Source organism: Heptranchias perlo, chromosome 1, assembly GCF_035084215.1.
Source record: "Heptranchias perlo isolate sHepPer1 chromosome 1, sHepPer1.hap1, whole genome shotgun sequence".
In the NCBI taxonomy this organism is placed as follows: Eukaryota; Metazoa; Chordata; class Chondrichthyes; order Hexanchiformes; family Hexanchidae; genus Heptranchias; species Heptranchias perlo.
Genome location: NC_090325.1, coordinates 29,850,103 through 29,869,985, shown reverse-complemented (window position 1 = coordinate 29,869,985; position 19,883 = coordinate 29,850,103). Strand labels below are relative to the sequence as shown.

General features: G+C 46.1%; 1 protein-coding gene and 1 non-coding gene across 4 annotated transcripts in view; one reads left to right on the top strand and one right to left on the bottom strand.

Annotated features, from left to right (window-relative positions):
- The first annotated feature begins 1,686 nt into the window (after positions 1 to 1,686).
- The window catches only part of pias2 (protein inhibitor of activated STAT, 2), a 60,453-nt gene continuing 42,256 nt past the window's right edge, over positions 1,687 to 19,883 (top strand). For 2 of the 3 annotated variants that reach the window (XM_067983141.1, XM_067983132.1), the window contains exon 1: positions 1,687 to 1,724. In XM_067983141.1, the coding sequence (XP_067839242.1) occupies positions 1,701 to 1,724 (24 nt within the window). In that variant the 5' untranslated portion in view covers positions 1,687 to 1,700. Of the gene's footprint in view, positions 1,725 to 17,128; positions 17,266 to 19,883 lie in introns of all 3 variants that reach the window. The other variant, XM_067983152.1, reaches the window with a different exon arrangement.
- Positions 18,446 to 18,548, bottom strand: LOC137331339 (U6 spliceosomal RNA). The gene has a single exon (XR_010965430.1). It is a non-coding gene; the product is annotated as a U6 spliceosomal RNA (small nuclear RNA).

Here is a 19,883-nt window from a genome sequence, read left to right as displayed (position 1 = left end):
TGTAGTTACAGCTTGAACATCGGTGAATTATAGGATCACTACTAGTTACAGGTAGGATATCCGGGCATTACATCTATTGCATATAGACTGTCAGTGAGTATTACTGTTGGTTATGAGGCAAGTCTGAGTGTTACCAGTATTACCATTTGTTTTCGGTGCAATTTCAGTGAGTTGCTATTAATTACTGGTGGAATCAAAGTTGCTCCCAAGTCTGGTTTCCTTCCTCCGAATCTCTCCCCCGCCCTCAGTTTCCCTTCTTCGCCTGCTCGCATGTGGCCTCCTGGTTCTCAGAACTTCTCACACAATGGCTGCTGGCGTAAAACCACAAGCAAAGATATTTGACTGCAGAGGACCCTACCTTTATAGGGAAACTACAATAACATTTGTAGACATCACATGAACAGATGTCAGGCGGTCAGAATGTCATGTGATCAAACCTCCAGGAATACCTCCAACCAGATTTGGCAACCCTAGATATAAACCCTCCAGACTTGACATTTCCAATGCTCCCCTCCCATCTTCCACCCTCCATAAACTTAAGCCGATCGAAAACTCTGCTCCCCATATCCTAACTCACACCAAGTCCCATTCACTCATCACCCCTCTGCTCGCTGACCTATATTGGCTCCCAGTCCACCAACGCTTCGATTTTAAAATTCTCATCCTCATGTTCAAATCCCTCCATGGCTATGCCCCTCCCTATCTCTGTAACCTCCTTCAGCCCCACAAAACAACGACAACAACTTGCATTTATGCAGCGCCTTTAACGTAGTAAAACGTCCCAAAGCGCTTCACAGGAGCATTACCAAACAAAATTTGACACCGAGCCACTTAAGGAGATATTAGGACAGGTGACCAAAAGCTTGGTCAAAGAAGTAGGTTTTAAGGAGCATCTTAAAGGAGAGAGAGGTAGCGAGGCAGAGAGGTTTAGGAATTCCAGAGCTTAGGGCCTAGGCAGCTGAAGGCACTTCCGCCAATGGTGGGGGTGATTAAAATTGGTGATGTGTAAGAGGCCAGAATTGGAGGAACTCAGAGATCTCGGAAGGTTGTCGGGCTGTTGGAAGTTACAGAGATAGGGAGAGGGGAGGCCATGGAGGGATTTGAACATAAGGATGAGAATTTTAAAAGCTTTTGGTCGCCGGTCCTAATGTGTCCTTCTTTGGCTCAGGGTCAACTTTTGTCAGATTACGCGCCCGGGAAAACGCCTTGGGACGTTTTTAACTACGTTTAAAGGCGCTACATAAATGCAAGTTGTTGTTGTTGTAGATGCTAATATTGGGTTGTGGGGGGCGAGGGGAGGGGAGGGGAGGGGGTTGCCTGCCCTGAATTGGGAAAAGTCTTCCATTCGCCCAACACTGAACACTTTGACTTAGCACGCGTTTGGTCAGATTGCTGGTCTTGTTTCTGGTTCAATAGTAAGTAGCGTGGAATTGTGATATCGTGGTCAGGGAGTGGGGTTGAAGTGGAGAGTGTGAATGTAGCAGATGTTGGAGGGAGTGGTGGGGCCCAAGTGTCAACATCCTGACGCCCATCACCCCCCCCCCCCACCTTCGCCCCTCCCCCTCCCCCCCACCTTCGCCCCTCCCCCTCCCACCTTCGCCCCTCCCCCTCCCACCATCGCCCCTCCCCCTCCCCCCGCCGCACGCTGACGGAGAACGTGACCCCCTCACCGCGCAGTGCATAATGGGACGGGCCGAAAGATGGCGGATTTTGACGAGTTGAGGGTGAGTCGTTGAGTGAGTGAGAGAGAAACGGGAGCGACAAGAGGCCCACCTGGAAACGGCGGGCTGCGATGGAGAGAGAGGAGAGAGAGAGAGAGAGAGGGGAGGGGGGTGGACAGTGAGGAGTGAGCAGCCGCGATCGGGGAAGCGTCCCTGGTAAAAAAAAATTACCGAAAGCCGAACTACTCATCGGTCACCGCAAGAAAATTTTTATATTTATTATTATTATTATTATGTAAAATTCACTCGGTCTATAAATTATATGAAATGTCCGGAGTTTTTACCCCGGAGTTGAGGATCCGGGCCGCCAGGCCTATGATCTGACAATCAATCTCCGCTCCTTCTGGGCTGGTGCTCTGTTGCCAGGCGCTTTATTAATGTCTGGTTAACCTTAGGTTTATCTTCCAGTCCAAGGCAACAACAAAAAACATCTTTTAATTCCAGATTTTTTTTAAAAATACAATTTTAGTGATTTTTTTTTGCCCCGGAGAGAGACTGCTGTCCGCTTGCTCTCTTTTGTGTAAAACGTGGTGTTAGCAATGATTTCAGTGCCTTTTAATGTGGATGTCTTATTGTATATTTGTTTTATTTAACAATGTTTGCGATGTATTTTTTTTAGTTGGTGAGTTATCTGCTGATCAGCTTATGCTTTCATATAACAGACGATTGTGGTTATTCGGTTAGATAAAAATATTAGTTTTTTTTGGGAAATTCAGTTATCATTAGTGTACAATGTTGAGAGCAAATGTCTTTTAGAGATGAGCATTTAAAACATTTTTTTTCTCGTAAAACGCTTCCCTTTTTACACCGAGTAGAACTGTCTTGTCTCCTGTCCCCGGCTTCTTAACCTTGTGACAAATTAGTTATGGTAAGTTTGCATTGTGGAAATAAAAAAATCTGGTCCATTTTGGGTGTTTTTTTTCCATTTGAATAGTCAGAACTCAAATGTCATACATCTGATTGGATGTTTTGAATCCAAATAAGGAGTGTCTTTGCCGTTAGGTCAATTTAACCGATTTTTTAAAAGTATCTATTTTGGAGCAGCTGGGTGCAATGTAAGATGGCAGTGACATAAACCTAAGGATTTTTGTACTGCAGTCAATGTCATTCCATAAAACGTTTCTTTTGTGAAAATATATTAATGAAGAGCAGATGGAAAGGGGAGGCAGAGGGTTCACAGTGGAACCAGACTGCAATTAACAAATATGCTTAGTGCTAAAAATTAATATTTACATGACTTTTAATTAACTTGTGGTTAAAAACAGGATATGTGATGAACTGCAGTTTTGTTGCTAGGATTTCAGCGAAGTGTAATTGTGGATGTGTGAAACTTCAATTGTGAAAGAACACCCAGTAATACTGGTGGTTACAGGTTGGTTATGGGTATTGGTGGACTAGCTTGAGGTGATGGTTGAAGTGCGTATTGTCAAACATTAAATAGTGTTGGTTTAGTGCTGTATTCACACTAGTAAGCAAACTGAGAGCGACTTGTCCTGAGTTTGCTTCAGGTTGGAGAGATGATTCATACTGGCACCTCTAAAGCTGTGGGCAAAAAGGAACGTGCCTTTACCCTACATTACAATGTTCGTGATTCTGGGAATTACAAACATACACACAATATCGGGTTAACCGTTATCACTTTTATTTGTCTAACTTGAGTTAGATAAATACAATTTTAGCACAACATACACAGAGTAAATACCTTAATGTTTATGCTACCCAGACTCAAGTGTTGGTCAGGCTTACCTTGCTCTGGTGCCTCAACTTGGTGACCAAACCAAAGACTCGTTCTTGACTGCAGTGCCCCAGATCTCTCACTACCCTCATATTTATGTCCTGAATTATCGTGGCTGCAACATGACGATCAATTGTGTGCTGATCTCATTTGATCAGTTTAGTCAGTGGGCCTCATGATCCATCTTCTCATTAACAGTCAGCCTAGCAACAGTTTCCCAATTTAATATAGTGGCCATTCCACATGTCAGTTCAACAAATCTTACATGTCTCACCTCACATGCCTTTACTGACTGAAAGTCAGAGAAGGCATGTTCATTGGCAACTGGGCAGCACAAATAAAGTCCCCCTCTCGGGTTACAGTTTATTTCTCTTGCACCATTTCCATCTGACTCTGGGTAGCCCGCAGGCACCGAAAGTAACAGCAATAAATAAGCATTATAAGGACAAAACAAGACTATACAAATAACAATATCACTGATGTGGGATGTAGCCAGGGATTTTGGGACAGGTATGTTGTCTCATACCAGGGTCTCGCTCCTAGTTCCTCATTTATCTGACTAGCTCTTTCCTTAACCCTCTGTTGCATAGTTACCAGATGTTTCTGGGAGATCGCGGTGCGTTGTAAGATTTGCGTCAGATTTAGAGAGAGTGGAGGAATTGGGTGCCCGAAGGCGTGTGCGGCCTCAACTGCAGCGTTTCCTTTGATTTTTACTCAGGCGGTGGAATTGTGTTGGTGCGTCGGATAGTACTGATCCTCCCCAATTATGATTTTCTCAGTGGGGTTGAAGCAGAAGTTAGAGGTTGTGAACGCACATGTCTTTAATCTATATTTATACATTTTTCGATTGGTTACTCCACAGATCGTGCCATTGGGGGCATATAACATCCTATCATTCGGGTGGCCCCATTTTTCAAGGCTTGTGGAACAGACCGGGGGATCGTCCTCCTTTTAAGGTGAATCCGCATCCCGGATCCCTTGGCTCGGTTACATCACAGGAGCAAACCAATGCTCCTCCAATTGGGTGGCAACATTCAGTGTTAGGTGCCTTCCAAGTTACGCCTCTCCTCATCAATGTTAGGGCCAGTTTAATATGCTCCGAATGTACCTCGCCCTCTAATACTCCCACCGAGGTTCCCATTCCTGTGACTTCTTCAATTTGGGCAACTGGAGGGCTGCCCCAACGAAGAGTCTGGGACTGTTATCCATGTGATTACTACCAGGGCCCACCATCGCTCTCCCGTATCTACGGATCTTATACAGAGGAGGGAAGTCAATTCCAGGATACATTGGAGAGACCCACCCATGGAGTTGGTCATCAGACACCCAGAAGGGGATCCTCCCCTTTTCTAGGCCTTGTAATCCCTCCTGTACTTGTGTCAGGAGGAAATTCCCTTACACATGCACGCTACTGCCTTTGCAGCTGATTCCTCATTTTCCAAAATAATGTGATTAACCTTTTCCTGAGTTTTTCCGAGTGCCGTCACGACCTCAATGTTTGGAGCGTTATGGTATGCTCACTTAGAGACTACTTTTGTTCCTCATTCATATCTTTCAGCAAGCCGTGCAACGCTTTGTGCATAGCCTGTGCTCCTTCCAAAAATCCTCTGTCCCAAGAATTCATAGCTGTGGTTCCCAGGGATCCTCCTATCCCCATCCATTCCGTAAGGTCTCTCTTTCTACGCGTACCCTTCTTTGATACAGTTATATTCCCCTTGCTGAAGCTATTCTGCCCCTCCTGTTCAGGTATCTCTACCCATTCTTCCTCTCCTGGTGGCCACTCATCTCCCTGCTCTTTTCCAGCAGTGCGTTTATAAAAGTTTCTCAATTGTTTGGTGTAACAGCATCTGGAATAGTTGTCGGTACCTCTGCTCACATAATTGTTCCGGAGTGTTTAGAGCAGAGATCTCAAAAACCACGGGAACGTTCTCCCATACGACGCTATTGATCAAGATCTAGTGTGCGTGGCATACCACCAGCCCATTACTAGGCCCTTGCCAAATACCCGGGCAAGTGCCTGTTTGGAGTCAAAATGGGTATTTTTCCCAGGTACCACTACTATTTTAACACTGTTCTCAAAAGATGATCCCTGGAATTCTGTCCCTACATCACTGCACCATACGGTGTCGTTATGTGTAAAAGCAGTGGCTAGCCACTCAACACTGTCGGCCGAAGTCCTTGAAGGCCAGTCTTCCCTGACGTGCCCGCCCCCCTTTGGCCCACTGGGGGTTTGCCGGGCGATCTGTCAGCTTTACAATCTCTGACACTGTCTAACTCCTCGGGTAGCCGAAAATACACACCATAGTTTCACACCTGACCCTTTTGTGATACCTGACGTACCGTTATCAACCGGAATGTGAACACAATTATCGCATGAAACAAACATGTTACAAGTGCCATGCATCCATCCCACAGTAGCATTACAGATTGGTCTCCAATTCTGGGGCATCTCATATCCCTGAAGCAGACCCCTTTTTACCGAGACAAATCGATAGTGGCTCTGTGTATTTAAACAGACTTGTCTGTGGTTTCATAGGGTGCTATTCGTGTTGCATTCATAATTTTAGCCTGTTGTTTGGAGAGCAATGATCACTCTGGACCCCAGGAGGCCCATAAGTACAAATCCCAGCAATGGCATTACGATTCTGCAGGATATCCCAATCTTCAGAGTCGTCATGGCAACCTAAAAGAGAACACATGGGTAACTCTCCCGATTGTCTCGTTCCTCAGGAGGTTTGTGAGTTAATTAGGTGAAAACCGAAGTGGCTTTCTCCTTTTTTGTTTATTTGCCCCTATACCATGCGGGGTCCATACCCCTTGCCTTGGTGGGGTCCCTTGAAGGGCTACTGGGTCTGGGTCTGTTGGAGCGACAGGTGCCGCTCCCCCATCCTCTTCTCACATCAATGGGGGAAATGTAGGGTGTGTCTGCCTCCATCAGACAGATTGGGGCCTTTGGATCTGGCGGATTGTCACCCGGATACCTCTCACATTGATTAATGTGGAACCACTTAACCCTTTTAGGAAGCTGTACTGCGTATACCATGGGGCTGGCTTTGTCAACGATATTATACGGGCCCTGGTACAGAGGTTCAAAGATTCCCACTCGGGCATAGTTATGGACCATTACCTGGTCCCCTATATCCCATTCTTGGCGTTTATGGGATTCTAGAAAGTGTTTATTCTGTTGGTGGGTTTTTCCGATGTTATTGGCCACTTGCAACATGACTTTCTGCAGATGCTGGTGGAGATTTTGGAAAAACTTGTTCCTCTCTACCTCTTCCATCTGCCTTTCTGTCAGCTGTGGGACCAGGAGGTGAGTAAGGGTACGCATTAGTCTACCGGTCATTAACTCGTGTGGTGCATAGCCAGTCATCCGTGACCGGGTTGCCCAAATATCCATGAGTACCAACGGGAGTCTAATGTTCCATTGTTTCGGACTAATCTCCTTACGGAGCTTCTCCTTCAAAGTCCTATTCGTTTGCTCCACGATCCCTGCCTCATGCCGTTTACCCTGTATGCCCAGGAGTTTGTGTTTTGGCTGTTACTTGCCCTGTAAAATGGCTCCCTTGGTCATATTCCACTATCCTTGGAATTCACCACCGTGAGAAAGCCTCCTTTACTAGAATTTTGGCCATGCCGTGGCTGTCGCCGCTTTGCACGGGAAGGCCTCCGCCCATTTAGAGAAATTGTTGACAATAATGAGGCAGTACTTATTCCCATCGCATGTGGTGGGAGGGGCCCAATATAATCAATTTGTATAGCTTGCCATGGCCCTTCCATTCTCCATGTGTGACCGAGGGGTGCCTTTCTCTTCTGGGGCTTGGGGTTATTTGCTACACACACCAAGCACCTGTCACAGAAATTCCAGACATCACCTTGGAGGTTAGGCCACCACACTATGGCCTCTATTCATTTGGTAGTCATGACAGGGCTCGGGTTGCCTCCTCCTAGTCCCCCATGGACCAGTTGCATAAATTCTTCCCTATGATGGTGCGAGACAACCCATTGGTCATTATGGAAGAGCATTCCCTATCTTAACACTGTGTCAAGGTGAGGTCCCAGAATCTCCTCCTCATTTTGTTTAGCTCGGATAACATTTATGCGAACTGGATCCGCAAGTTGCAACACTGAGAGGTCGACTGAGGAGGAGGAAGCCTTATCGTCGGATGAGCCATCCGCCATTGCTAGAACCATCCCTGATTGTTGGGGGTCCCAAAGCGTTCCCTGCTTAGCTAGTGCGTCCGCCTTTTGGTTGCCCTCCCAACTTGGCTCTGCCTTGCCATGTGCCTTGACCTTTCGAATGAAGAAGTTAGTGGGGGAACTGTAGAATAGCGTTAAAAATGGTCCTCAGAGTGGGTGGGCGTAGACAAAGGTTTGCCATCCACTGACTTAAAACCCCGTTATTGCCAAAGGTCCAAATATTCTGTCATAGATTTACAGGTGAACATGGAATCAGAACATATAACGAAGAGAGTGGGGAATTCGTTGGGTTGGGTGACAACGTATGCCACTGTCGCCAATTCTGCCTGTTGTGCACTAAAATGGGTGAACAATTTAAGGGCGAGCATCACATTATGCTTCTCATCCCATATCCCGCATCCAGTATACTGGGTTCCCTTGTGGACGTAATTGGATCTGTCCACATGTACATCCCTACAATCCGGGCATGGCTTGGTAAGCATGACCCCGTAAATACAACCATTGTGTTCCACGTGGTATTCATGCGGGGTCCCTGGATAAGCTCTACTTTGGGCCAGTTTGGGCTCCGTTAACTGTTGCACGGTTATCTATCGACCGGACAGTAGGACCGTCCAGTGGGCCAGCTTAACACTGCTAACTGTGCCATCTTGCGGTCGTCCGGTCAGTAATAACTTACTGGGGGTGTGGTGTGTAAGCAAGTGAATGGGACTCTCCCCTGTAAAGACCGTGAAGTGCTTGACCGCCCAAAAGACCGCCAGCAGGTGGCGCCCTAGCATCCGAGCTCGACCTCACTCAGTAACTGCGACACGTATGCTACAGGCCGATCTTTACTGTGCACGGGCTGCATCAGGACAGCACTGAGCCCTAGTTCTGAGGCGGCTACCTCGAGAACAAAGGGTCTATTCCAGTGGATGGAGCCCAGATCCGGGGCCTGTTGAATCTGGTTCTTTAAGGTCTCAAAAGCACGTTGGCAACCAGGATCCTAGATCCACAGTTGATCTTTCCTTAAAAGGGAGTACAGAGGGGCTGCTGTTGCCGCATAGTCCTCAATAAACCCCCTGCAGTAACCGGTGCAACCGAGAAACGATCGGAGGGCAGAGACATTCGCCAGAATAGGAAGGGCTTGAACAGCCTCCTGTTAAGCCCAGTCTATGCTCTTTTCACCTTGTTTTATGGTAAGGCCCAGGAATTCAACCTGTGACTGTCCGATCTGGGTTTTCTTTGGATTGACCATTAACCCCGCCTGCTGCAGTAATTGGAGTAGTTTCCCCAGCAGTTGCCCATGGTCTTCCCCACCTTCTGTGCCATACGCTGGTGAAAAATAGAGGGACTATTGTGCAATCCCTGTGGGAGACAGGTCCAAGTGTACTGTTATCCCTTGAAAGTAAAAGTAAATTTATATTGATCTTCCTTTCTAACGGGAACTGACCAAAACCCATTGGAGATATCCAAGACGGTAAAAGTGGTGGCAGCTGGGGGAATATTGGCAATAAGGTCTGCCACTGCTGGTGCGCACGCTGGGATATGCTGATTTAGAATGCGATAGTCTATAGTCATGCGCCATGAGTCACCTGGTTTCCTCACCGGCCAGATAAGGGAATTAACCTCAGTGGCCATGAGGCGTAAAACCCCTTGTTCAACCAGGGAATTAACCGTTCGCTCAAGGTGGGCATTAGCCACCGCGAGGTAGGGATATTGCTTTTGTGGCTTCGACATTGGCTGTCCGTCAATGCAAACCTCTACCCCCATCATTCTCCCACAGTGCAAATGATGTGCAAAAGTGTTCTGATGTTTCTTAACTACTCCCTTCAATGTCTTGGGCATCAGCACTCAGTTGTTCTAAGTCGTATGCCGTGGACGGGTGTAACACGCACACCGGTCTCCGTTCAGGGGGAATGACCATGACACGTCCAGACCCCCTCCACCTCCTACCCCTGCCCAAAAACAATTATTTTTAAAATCTGTAATCGCCTGATGGTGAAGCATCCAGTCAGACCCAATTACCCCGCTGCCCCCGTGCTCCCATCTCATTAATATATAGGTCCAATCCGTTTGGAGTGGACGATTGCGACCGTTAAAGGTTTGGATACCACCCCAGGCCTTTCCTGACCCGTGAGTCCTGAGAGATGACGGTTCTCCCAATGAGTGGGGTTCGTTAAGAGGGTCGCTATCGTGGCCAACTGTCCGGGAGGCCCTGGTGTCCACCAAATAATCTCCCTCCCTGCCCGCGACCTTTAATTTCACCCGGGGCAACCCCACACATCACAGGTGATCGAGGTCAGATACTCTGGCTGGGCGCAGCCACGCCATTGCACGGCAGACCCTGGGGGTCCGCTTGTCATTCCAGTTGCAGCGTGTATGGGGTCACTGGGTTTGAGATTCTGCAAGGCGCGCGTCAGTTGAAGCAGCGTGGCCTGCATCTCATCTTTCTTTGAGGACTGGTCTTTAGAATCCCGTGGGCGTCGTGGTTTCCTGCATTCCTTTGCGAAATGTACTCTCCTCCCACAATTATAGCACAGCCCTGTCTGCGGTTTGGAGGGTGTTTTCCCGTCTTGTCTCCTTTGCTTATTTGGGGTCTGAAACTGAGACTGATCAGTTCCTCCTCCTGGGTGATTCTCAAACAGCTTGCCAGACTTGGGTTCTGGCGCTCGGTTGGTATTATGGAAGACAGTGAGTCTCTGTAGGACCTCCTGCCTCGGTGTTATTCTCATTGTCTGGGTCAAACCAATTAAGTGCCTTGACTTGGATCGAGGGAAGGCACTGACTGATCAGTGTCCAGAGCCAGTGGTTTAGAAAGCCATCCTGTAGTTGGTGGTGGGCCGCCACCCCTCCTTGGGCTCGTAAATAGGAAGGCCAAAGTCGATCGGCGAAAGCTTGCGGGTGTTCCTCTGGCTTTTGTCGGGTCTGGGAACATTCCGAGAAGGGGTTCCCTCCTGACATGCTGGCAGTAGTCCCCCAACCTATTTTCAGTTCCTGTTCCATCCCCCCCTTATGTCCCCAGATTGAGAATAAATAACAACAATTTCTGATTTTCTTCCTCGTCCAGGCTGGCAAATTGCACGGCCATTAAGAAGGTGGGTTTGGGCGATTGGCCGTATCTGATAGGTGGCAATTTCGTAGCAAGTTCCTGTAGTTGGCCCATAGTGTGGGGAATCAGAAAGGTGTTTGCAAGTATTATAAAGGATGTGATAACAGGACATTTAGAAAATATCAACAGGATTAGACAAAGTCGACATGGATTTATGAAAGGGAAATCATGTTTGACAAATCTTCTGGAGTTTTTTTGAGGATGTAACTGGTAGAATAGATAAGGGAGAACCAGTGGATGTGGTTTATTTGGAATTTCAGAAGGCCTTTGATAAAGTCCCACATAAGAGGTTAGTGTGCAAAATTAAAGCACATTGGATTGGGTATAATATACTGGCATGGATTGAAAATTGGTTAACAGACAGGAAGCAGAGAGTAGGAATAAATGGGTCTTTTTCGGGGTGGCAGGCGGTGACTAGTGGGGTACCGCAGGGACCAATGCTTGGGCCCCAGCTATTCACAATATATATCCATGATTTGGATGAGGGAACCAAATGTAATATTTCTAAGTTTGCTGACGACACAAAACTAGGTGAGATTGTGAGTTGTGAGGAGGATGCAAAGAGGCTTCAAGGCGATTTAGACAAGATGAGCGAGTAGGCAAATACATGGCAGATGCAGTATAATGTGGATAAATGTGAAGTTATCCACTTCGGAAGGAAAAACAGAAAGGCAGAGTGTTATTTAAATGGTGATTGAGGAATGTTGATGTACAAAGGGACCTGGGTGTCCTTGTACACCAGTCACTGAAAGCAAATATGCAGGTGCAGCAAGCAGTTAGGAAGGCAAATGGTATGTTGGCCTTCATTCCAAGAGGATTTGAGTACTGGAGCAAGGATGTCTTACTGCAGTTATACAGGGCCTTGATGAGACCACACCTGGAGTATTGTGTGCAGTTTTGGTCTCCTAACCTAAGAAAGGATATACTTGGCATAGAGGGAGTGCAGCAAAGGCTCACCAGACTGATTCCTAGGATTGGAGGACTGTCGTATGAGGAGAGATTGGGTTGACTCGGCCTGTGGACATAGTGTATTTAGACTTCCAGAAGGCATTCGACAAGGTGCCACATAAAAGATTATTACTTAAGATAAAAAATCACGGGATTGGGGGTAATATTCTGGCATGGGTGGAGGATTGGTTATCGAACAGGAAGCAGAGAGTTGGGATAAATGGTTCATTTTCGGACTGGCAACCAGTAACCAGTGGTGTTCCACAGGGGTCGGTGCTGGGTCCCCAACTCTTTACAATCTATATTAACGATTTGGAGGAGGGGACCGAGTGCAACATATCAAAATTTGCAGATGATACAAAGATGGGAGGGAAAGTAGAGAGTGAGGAGGACATAAAAAACCTGCAAGGGGATATAGACAGGCTGGGTGAGTGGGCGGAGATTTGGCAGATGCAATATAATATTGGAAAATGTGAGGTTATGCACTTTGGCAGGAAAAATCAGAGAGCAAGTTATTTTCTTAATGGCGAGAGACTGGAAAGTACTGCAGTACAAAGGGATCTGGGGGTCCTAGTGCAAGAAAATCAAAAAGTTGGTATGCAGGTGCAGCAGGTGATCAAGAAAGCCAACGGAATGTTGGCTTTTATTGCTAGGGGGATAGAATATAAAAACAAGGAGGTATTGCTGCAGTTATATAAGGTATTGGTGAGACCGCACCTGGAATACTGCATACAGTTTTGGTCTCCATACTTAAGAAAAGACATACTTGCTCTCGAGGCAGTACAAAGAAGGTTCACTCGGTTAATGCCGGGGATGAGGGGGCGGACATATGAGGAGAGGTTGAGTAGATTGGGACTCTACTCATTGGAGTTCAGAAGAATGAGAGGCGATCTTATTGAAACATATAAGATTGTGAAGGGTCTTGATCGGGTGGATGCAGTAAGGATGTTCCCAAAGATGGGTGAAACTAGAACGAGGGGGCATAATCTTAGAATAAGGGGCTGCTCTTTCAAAACTGAGATGAGGAGAAACTTCTTCACTCAGAGGGTGGTAGGTCTGTGGAATTTGCTGCCCCAGGAAGCTGTGGAAGCTACATCATTAGATAAATTTAAAACAGAAATAGACAGTTTCCTAGAAGTAAAGGGAATTAGGGGTTATGGGGAGCGGGCAGGAAATTGGACATGAAGCTGAGTTCGGATCGGTCAATGCCCTGTGGGTGGCGGAGAGGGCCCAGGGGCTATGTGGCCGGGTCCTGCTCCGACTTCTTGTGTTCTTTAGATTTGTGGTTGGGATCAGATCAGCCATGATCTTATTGAATGGCGGAGCAGGCTCGAGGGGCCGATTGGCCTACTCCTGCTCCAATTTCTTATGTTCTTATGTATTCACTCGAGTTTAGAAGAATGAGAGGGGATCTCATTGAAACATATAAAACTCTGACAGGGCTAGACAGACTGGATGCAGGGAGGATGTTTCCCCTGGCTGGGGGGGGTCCAGAACGAGGGGTCACAGTCTCAGGATATGGGGTAGGACATTTAGGACTGAGATGAGGAGAAATTTCTTCACTCAGAGGGTGGTGAACCTGTGGAATTCTCTACCACAGAAGGCTGTGGAGGCCAAGTCACTGAATATATTTTAAGATGGAGCTAGCTAGATTTCTGGACACAAAAGGCATCAAGGGGTATGGGGAGAGAGCGTAATATGGTATTGAGATAGAGGATCAGCCATGATCATATTGAATGGTGGAGCAGGCTCGAAGGGCCGAATGGCCTACTCCTGCTCCTATTTTCTATGTTTCTATGTATTGGTTCGTCACACTCGTTCTGACCGGGGATATATTTCCGTTGCACTATCGGCAACATCGGGCTCGCCTGAGGGCCACGGGTTAAATGGAGGAGGGTGACTCTCGGCACATTGGATCCGGTCATCAGGTCCTTGTATCTGTGTCTCGTCCTGCTCTATGGCCGGGGTCATTAGATAGACAACCCCTCGTTGGGCACTAAGCACTGTTTTCATCCTATTAATTTCTTGTTGACACTGACTGTGACAAGCAGTCTCACTTTGCTGCTGTTTTAAAACTGTATAAGCTGCCTTCATATCTTCACACTCCTGTTCTGCCGTCTCACATTTCTGCTCCCACTCATCTCTTTCCTGTGTTTTTCTGCAATTTATCCTTCACATTAGTCAGAGAACACTGACGCTTTTCACGCTTAAAGTCTTCCTGCATTTGTAACTTCTCCTCCCCAACCTTTTTGTAGCTCTTTCATCAACCTTTCTACCTCTGCTTCCTGATTACTCAACTGTTCCTTCAACCGTTTAATCTCCCCATCTTGTTGGGTATTCTCCCCTTGTATGTTAGTAATTTCGCGATCCATGGCCAAAAGCCAGACCGTCTGTTTGGATTTCTCTTTTCGGGCCAAACTTTCCAACCACTTAAACATTCGGTCCTTTGGACTGGGCGCTACCAAAATCGATTTCATCCGTTCTTCCTTAGGATTTACCTTTCATGGACAATACTGGTACATTTGCTCATGGTCCGGTATGGGCCCCTTTCTCTTCCCCTTACCGCTTAAGCTCCACATTCTGTATAATAGTCTAACCTCAGAGTCCTGACAGGGTTGCCAAATCTGTAGGCATAAAGGAACGTGCCTTTACCCTACGTTACAATATTTGTGACTCTGGGAATTACAGACACGGTCACACAATGTCAGGTTAACCGTTAACACTTTTATTTGTCTATCTCGAGTTCGATAAACACAATTTTAGCACAACATACAGAGTGAATACCTTAAGGGTTCCTGTTTATGCTATCCAGACTCAAGTGCTGGTCAGGCTAACCTTGTCCTGGGTGCCTCAACTTGGTGACCAAACCAAGGACTCGTTCTTGACTGCAGTGCCCAGATCTCTCACTACCCTCATATTTATGTCCTGAATTATCATGGCTGCAACATGATGATCAATTGTGTGCTAATCTCACTTGATCAGTTTAGTCAGTGAGCCTCATGACCCATCTTCTCATAACAGTGAGCCTAGCAACAGTTTCCCAATTTAATATAGTGGCCATTCCACGTGTCAATTCAACACAGTGGCCATCTTACAAAGCCCAATCTGAGTTAGTTAGATTTAGTAGCCTGAAGCCGCTAGCTTTGCTGCATCGTGGTATTTCTGTGGTGATGTCATGATTCAGGTACATTCACCAAAATAGCCTGATTGTTAATCAGTTGCTTAAAAGTTAGTTGGGCAAAAACATTCTTTTCACAAATAAAAGCAGATGGGAGAAACTCAACCAAATGATGTCATTACATCATCTCCTCCTTTGTCCAGCTGAGTGGAGCTGCCTTTACATGGTTCCACTCTTAACTATCCAGTCATAGCCAGAGAATCTCCTGCAGTAGCTTCTCTTCCCGCCCCCACACCATTGCCACTGGACTCTCACAAGGATCTATCCTTGGCTCCTTTCTAGTTGTCATCTACAAGCTGCCCCGCGGCAACATCATCCGAAGACATGACATCAGGTTCCACATATACGTTGACAACACCTAGCTCTACCTCACCACCACCTCTCTCGACCCCTCCAGTGCTTCTGTTGTCAGACTACTTTTCCGACATCCAGCCCTGGATGAGCTGCAATTTCCTCCTGTTAAACATTGGGAAGACAGAAGTCATTGTCTTTGGCCCTCACGACAAGCTGCATTCCCTCACCACTGATTCCGTCCCACTCACTGTCCACTGTCTCAGGCTGCACCAGACTGTTCGCAACTTCGGCATCCTATTTCCCTGCGTTGAGCTTCGGACCCCTTATCCTCTCCATCACAAAGACTGCCTACTTACATCTTCATAACATCGTCCGTCTCTTCCCCTGCCTCAGTCACTCTGCTGCTGGAATCATCATCCATGCTTTTGTTACCTCCAGACTTGACTATTTCAGTGTTCTCCTGGCTGGCCTCCCATCTTTCTCTCCATAAAACTGAGTTCATCCCAAACATTGCTGCCCATATCCTAACTCGAACCATGTCCTATTCATCCATCACCTTTGCGTGCTCTGATCTACGTAGGCTCCCGGTCCACCAACACCTCGAACTTAAAATTCTCATCCTTGTGTTCAAATCCTTCCATGGCCTCGCCCCTCCCTATCTCTTAACTTCTTCCAGCCCTACTATCCTCCAGGAACTTTATGTTCCTCCAACTCTGGCCTCTTGTGCATCCCCCACTCCCTTCACCACGATTTGTGGCCGTGCTTCCAACCGTCTAGGCCCTAAGCTCTAGCATCCCTTCCTAAACTTCTCTGCTGCTCTCTTTCTTTAAGACGCACCTTAACACCTATCTCTGACCAAGTTTTTAGTCCCTTGTCCTAACGTCTCCTTTGGTTCGGTGCCAATTTTTGCCTGATTACAGTCTGATGAAGTGCCTTGGGACATTTTACTGCATTAAAAGGCGCTATATAAATGAAAGTTATTATAGTACCTCGACCCTTCCCCGTCCTGAACCCGAACCGCAGACGACCATATTTGCACTGTGATCTGCAATTGGGGTGTCAATTATCAGTTACTATGGGTTGGACTTCTGCCTCTCCAGTTTGATGCAATTTGAGGTCACTATTGTTACACACCACTTTCAGTGAAGTGGAAATGCTTTGTTATGAGGCTAAAATTGGTGTGTGAATGCATTTTAAATGTGTTTTTTCCCTGCTAAGATGTACTGGTGTCAGTATACTTAAATCTGCCGACAACACTGAATTGTATACCGGGTTGTGGCATTGCTCATAGTTATTAGTTCAGCCCATCTACGAAATACAAACAGTGTCCTCACCACCTGTGCTCTATATCCTCTACTACAAGAAAGAAAAATGCTAGGCAATATTTCTGTAGTCTGGAGTAATTGTAAAAGTATAACTGAGTTATAGATGATGGAGGAACTTTTTTTGCTGGCGAATCTTTACTGTATCCTGCTTGATATCCTCTTGCTCTGTGAAGTATTTTTTGTATTTTGTGAAGGTGATGTCTTGGTTACCGTCAGCACTGTGAAAAATTCATTTCACATTGATGCTACAAGAGTCACTTGCTGATCACATCAGTTAAAATTTGTATAATTTTTATAATAATCACTAACCTAATGTGTGGAACAGGGTACATGCGAACTCTGTGGAATATGATCTATGTTGATTTGTGTGATGCTGATAATTAATTAATCACCCTGCGTATGTGATATAACTTATGCCTAAGTACGCTTTTTCTACAGCTAAGCTGTGGGAATGGATACAGAGGTGTAGTGGTTATGTTAGTAGACTAGTAATCCAGAGAATGTGAGTTCAAATCTCACCATGGCAGTTTGAGAATTTGAATTCAGTTTTTTAAAAAAAACACCCGGAGATAAGCAAAATCAGCAAAAGTGACCATGAAGCTCTCGTAAAAACTCAACTGACTCTCTAATGTCTTTTAGGGAAGGAAACCTGTGGTGTGGGACTGCAGACTGATGCTGACATGGTTGACTCGCAGCTGCCCTCAACTGGCCTAGCAAGCCATTCAGTTGTATGAAACCGCTACCAGCAGTTCAAGAAGGCCCACCACCTTCTCAGGGTAATAAATGCCGGCCTTGCCAGCGACACCCACATCCTAAGAATGAAGAAAAAGAAATGTCAGTCCTAACCAAATCTACAGGAATTCCTGTATTTTACAGGGGGGAAAAGAAATCACCTGCGTCCAAGAACTGGGGAAGACTCTGTAACTTTCTCTCCTGCTGTTCCATTTATGGCTTAACGGGTCACGTCTGTGTTATTGTTTGGCATATTTACAGCACAGCCATTCAGGCTATTGTGCTTGAAAGAGCTCACAACCGACCCATTTTCCTGACCTTTCCCCATAATACACTTAATCTCACTTAAGCCACTTAAAATTGTGTGATATGCTCTTGATCATCCATCTTAATTCATGGTTATCTCAAATCATTACTATTATTCATAACCACCAATACTTCACCCTTGTGTTGTATAATTCAAAATACAGTCTCCAGGCACTGTTGAGATCTGGAAGGGTAACATTTCTAATTGCTTTTCACAGTACTTGGCCAGCTCCCTGGGTAGTAGCAGGCGCACATTGGTCTGGATCTCCCTGGAGATGATGAGCATTTGTAATGGTCCAGGCAATGCGCTCAAAAAATATTTGTTCACAAACGAGTTCATGATGCTCATGGCCTTGGACGAGATGGTGGTTTCTGCGTGAACCTGCTTCATCCCTTTGTTGATGCAGATCTAATAACTACATGGAATTACATAGAATGTACAGCACAGAAACAAGCCAATCGGCTCAACAAGTCCGTGCTGACGTTCATGCTCACCACGCACCTCCTCCCTCCCTACTTCATCTAACCCTCCTTCCTTGACTTTCTCTGCATCTTGCCGACCTTTGCTGTGACTTTTCTCATTGCCCTTCTCCTTGGGCACTGTTTTCCGCTCCTCATGTATTTTCAAGAGCAGCAGGTACACGGGGACAACACCACCTGCACGTTCCCCTCCAAGTCACACACCAGCCCGACTTGGAAATATATCGCCGTTCCTTCATCGTCGCTGGGTCAAAATCCTGGAACTCCCTTTCTAACAGCACTGTGGGAGAACCTTCACCACATGGACTGCAGCGGTTCAAGAAGGCGGCTCACCACCATCTTGTTAAGGGCAATTAGGGATGGGCAATAAATGCTGGTCTCGCCAGCGACACCCACACCCCATGAACGAATTTTAAAAAAACACAATTTCAGACATACACAAATTCGTGAAGCGTTAATTTTATGTCATCCTTATGCAGGAACCATGCTAATTTTCTTTGTATCGTTCCAATTTTAGTATATGTACTGCCGAAAGGAGTATATCCGAGTTAGCTGATCTCATCCAGGGCGCACACTAGACAGTGTCAGGCTTGTCTGTGATGCCTACTGTGTCTAGACTTATACAAGAATTATCACCATTTGGTTGATGTACCAAAGGGCAACTTAATGTGGGGGCCATAACTCCACAAAGATACAGCTTAAGGAGGGAAGAGAAGAAAATTGTTGACTGAAAAAAAAAGTAATAGTCTAGCTGAGATAAGGAATTTGCTGCATTGCTAATCATGGATTTAGATACTTATCCTACAGGATTGAACAGAGCAAGTGTATTTTTACTTTTGATATTGTTACCATAGTACAATTAAGTTGTAAGTCATAGAATCATAGAAAATTTATGGCACAGAAGGAGGCCATTTGGCCCATCGTGTCTGCACCAGCTGAAAATGAGCCACCCAGCTTAATTCCACTTTCCAGCACTTGGTCCGTAGCCATGTAGGTTATGGCACTTCAGGTGCACATCCAGGTACTTTTTTAATGAGTTTCTGTCTCTACCATCCTTTCAGGCAGTGAGTTCTAGACCCCCACCACTCTGAGTGAAATATATTTTCCTCAGCTCCCCTCTGATCTTACCAATCGCTTTAAATCTATGCCCCCTGGGAAAATGGTTCTTCTTATCCACTCTATCTAGGCCCCTCATAATTTTGTGCGCCTCAATTAAATCACCCCTCAGCCGCCTCTGTTCCAAGGAAAACACCCCCAGCCTATCCAATCTTTCCTCATAGCTAAAATTCTCCAGTCCTAGCGACATCCTCGTAAATCTCCTCTGTACCCTCTAGTGCAATCACATCTTTCCTGTAATGTGGTGACCAGAACTGTACGCAGTACTTAAGCTGGGGCCTAACTGGTGTTCTATACAGTTCCAGCATAACCTCCCTGCTGTTATATTCTATGTCTCTGCTAATAAAGGAAAGTATTCCATATGCCTTAACCACCTTATCTACCTGTCCTGCTACCTGCAGGGATCTGTGGACATGCACTCCAAGGTCCCTCACTTCCTCTACACCTCTCAGTATTCTCCCATTTATTGTGTATTCCCTTGCCTCCTTTGCCCTCCCCAAATGCATTACCTTACATTTCTCCGGATTGAATTCCATTTGCCATTTTTCTGCCCATCTGACCAGTACATTGATATCTTCCTGCAGTCTACAGCTTTCCTCCTCACTATCAATCACATGGCTAATTTTTGTATCAGCACGGACTTGTTGAGCCGATTGGCTTGTTTCTGTGCTGTACATTCTATGTAATTCCATGTAGTTATTAGATCTGCATCAACAAAGGGATGAAGCAGGTTCATCTGCAAACTACTTAATCGTGCCCC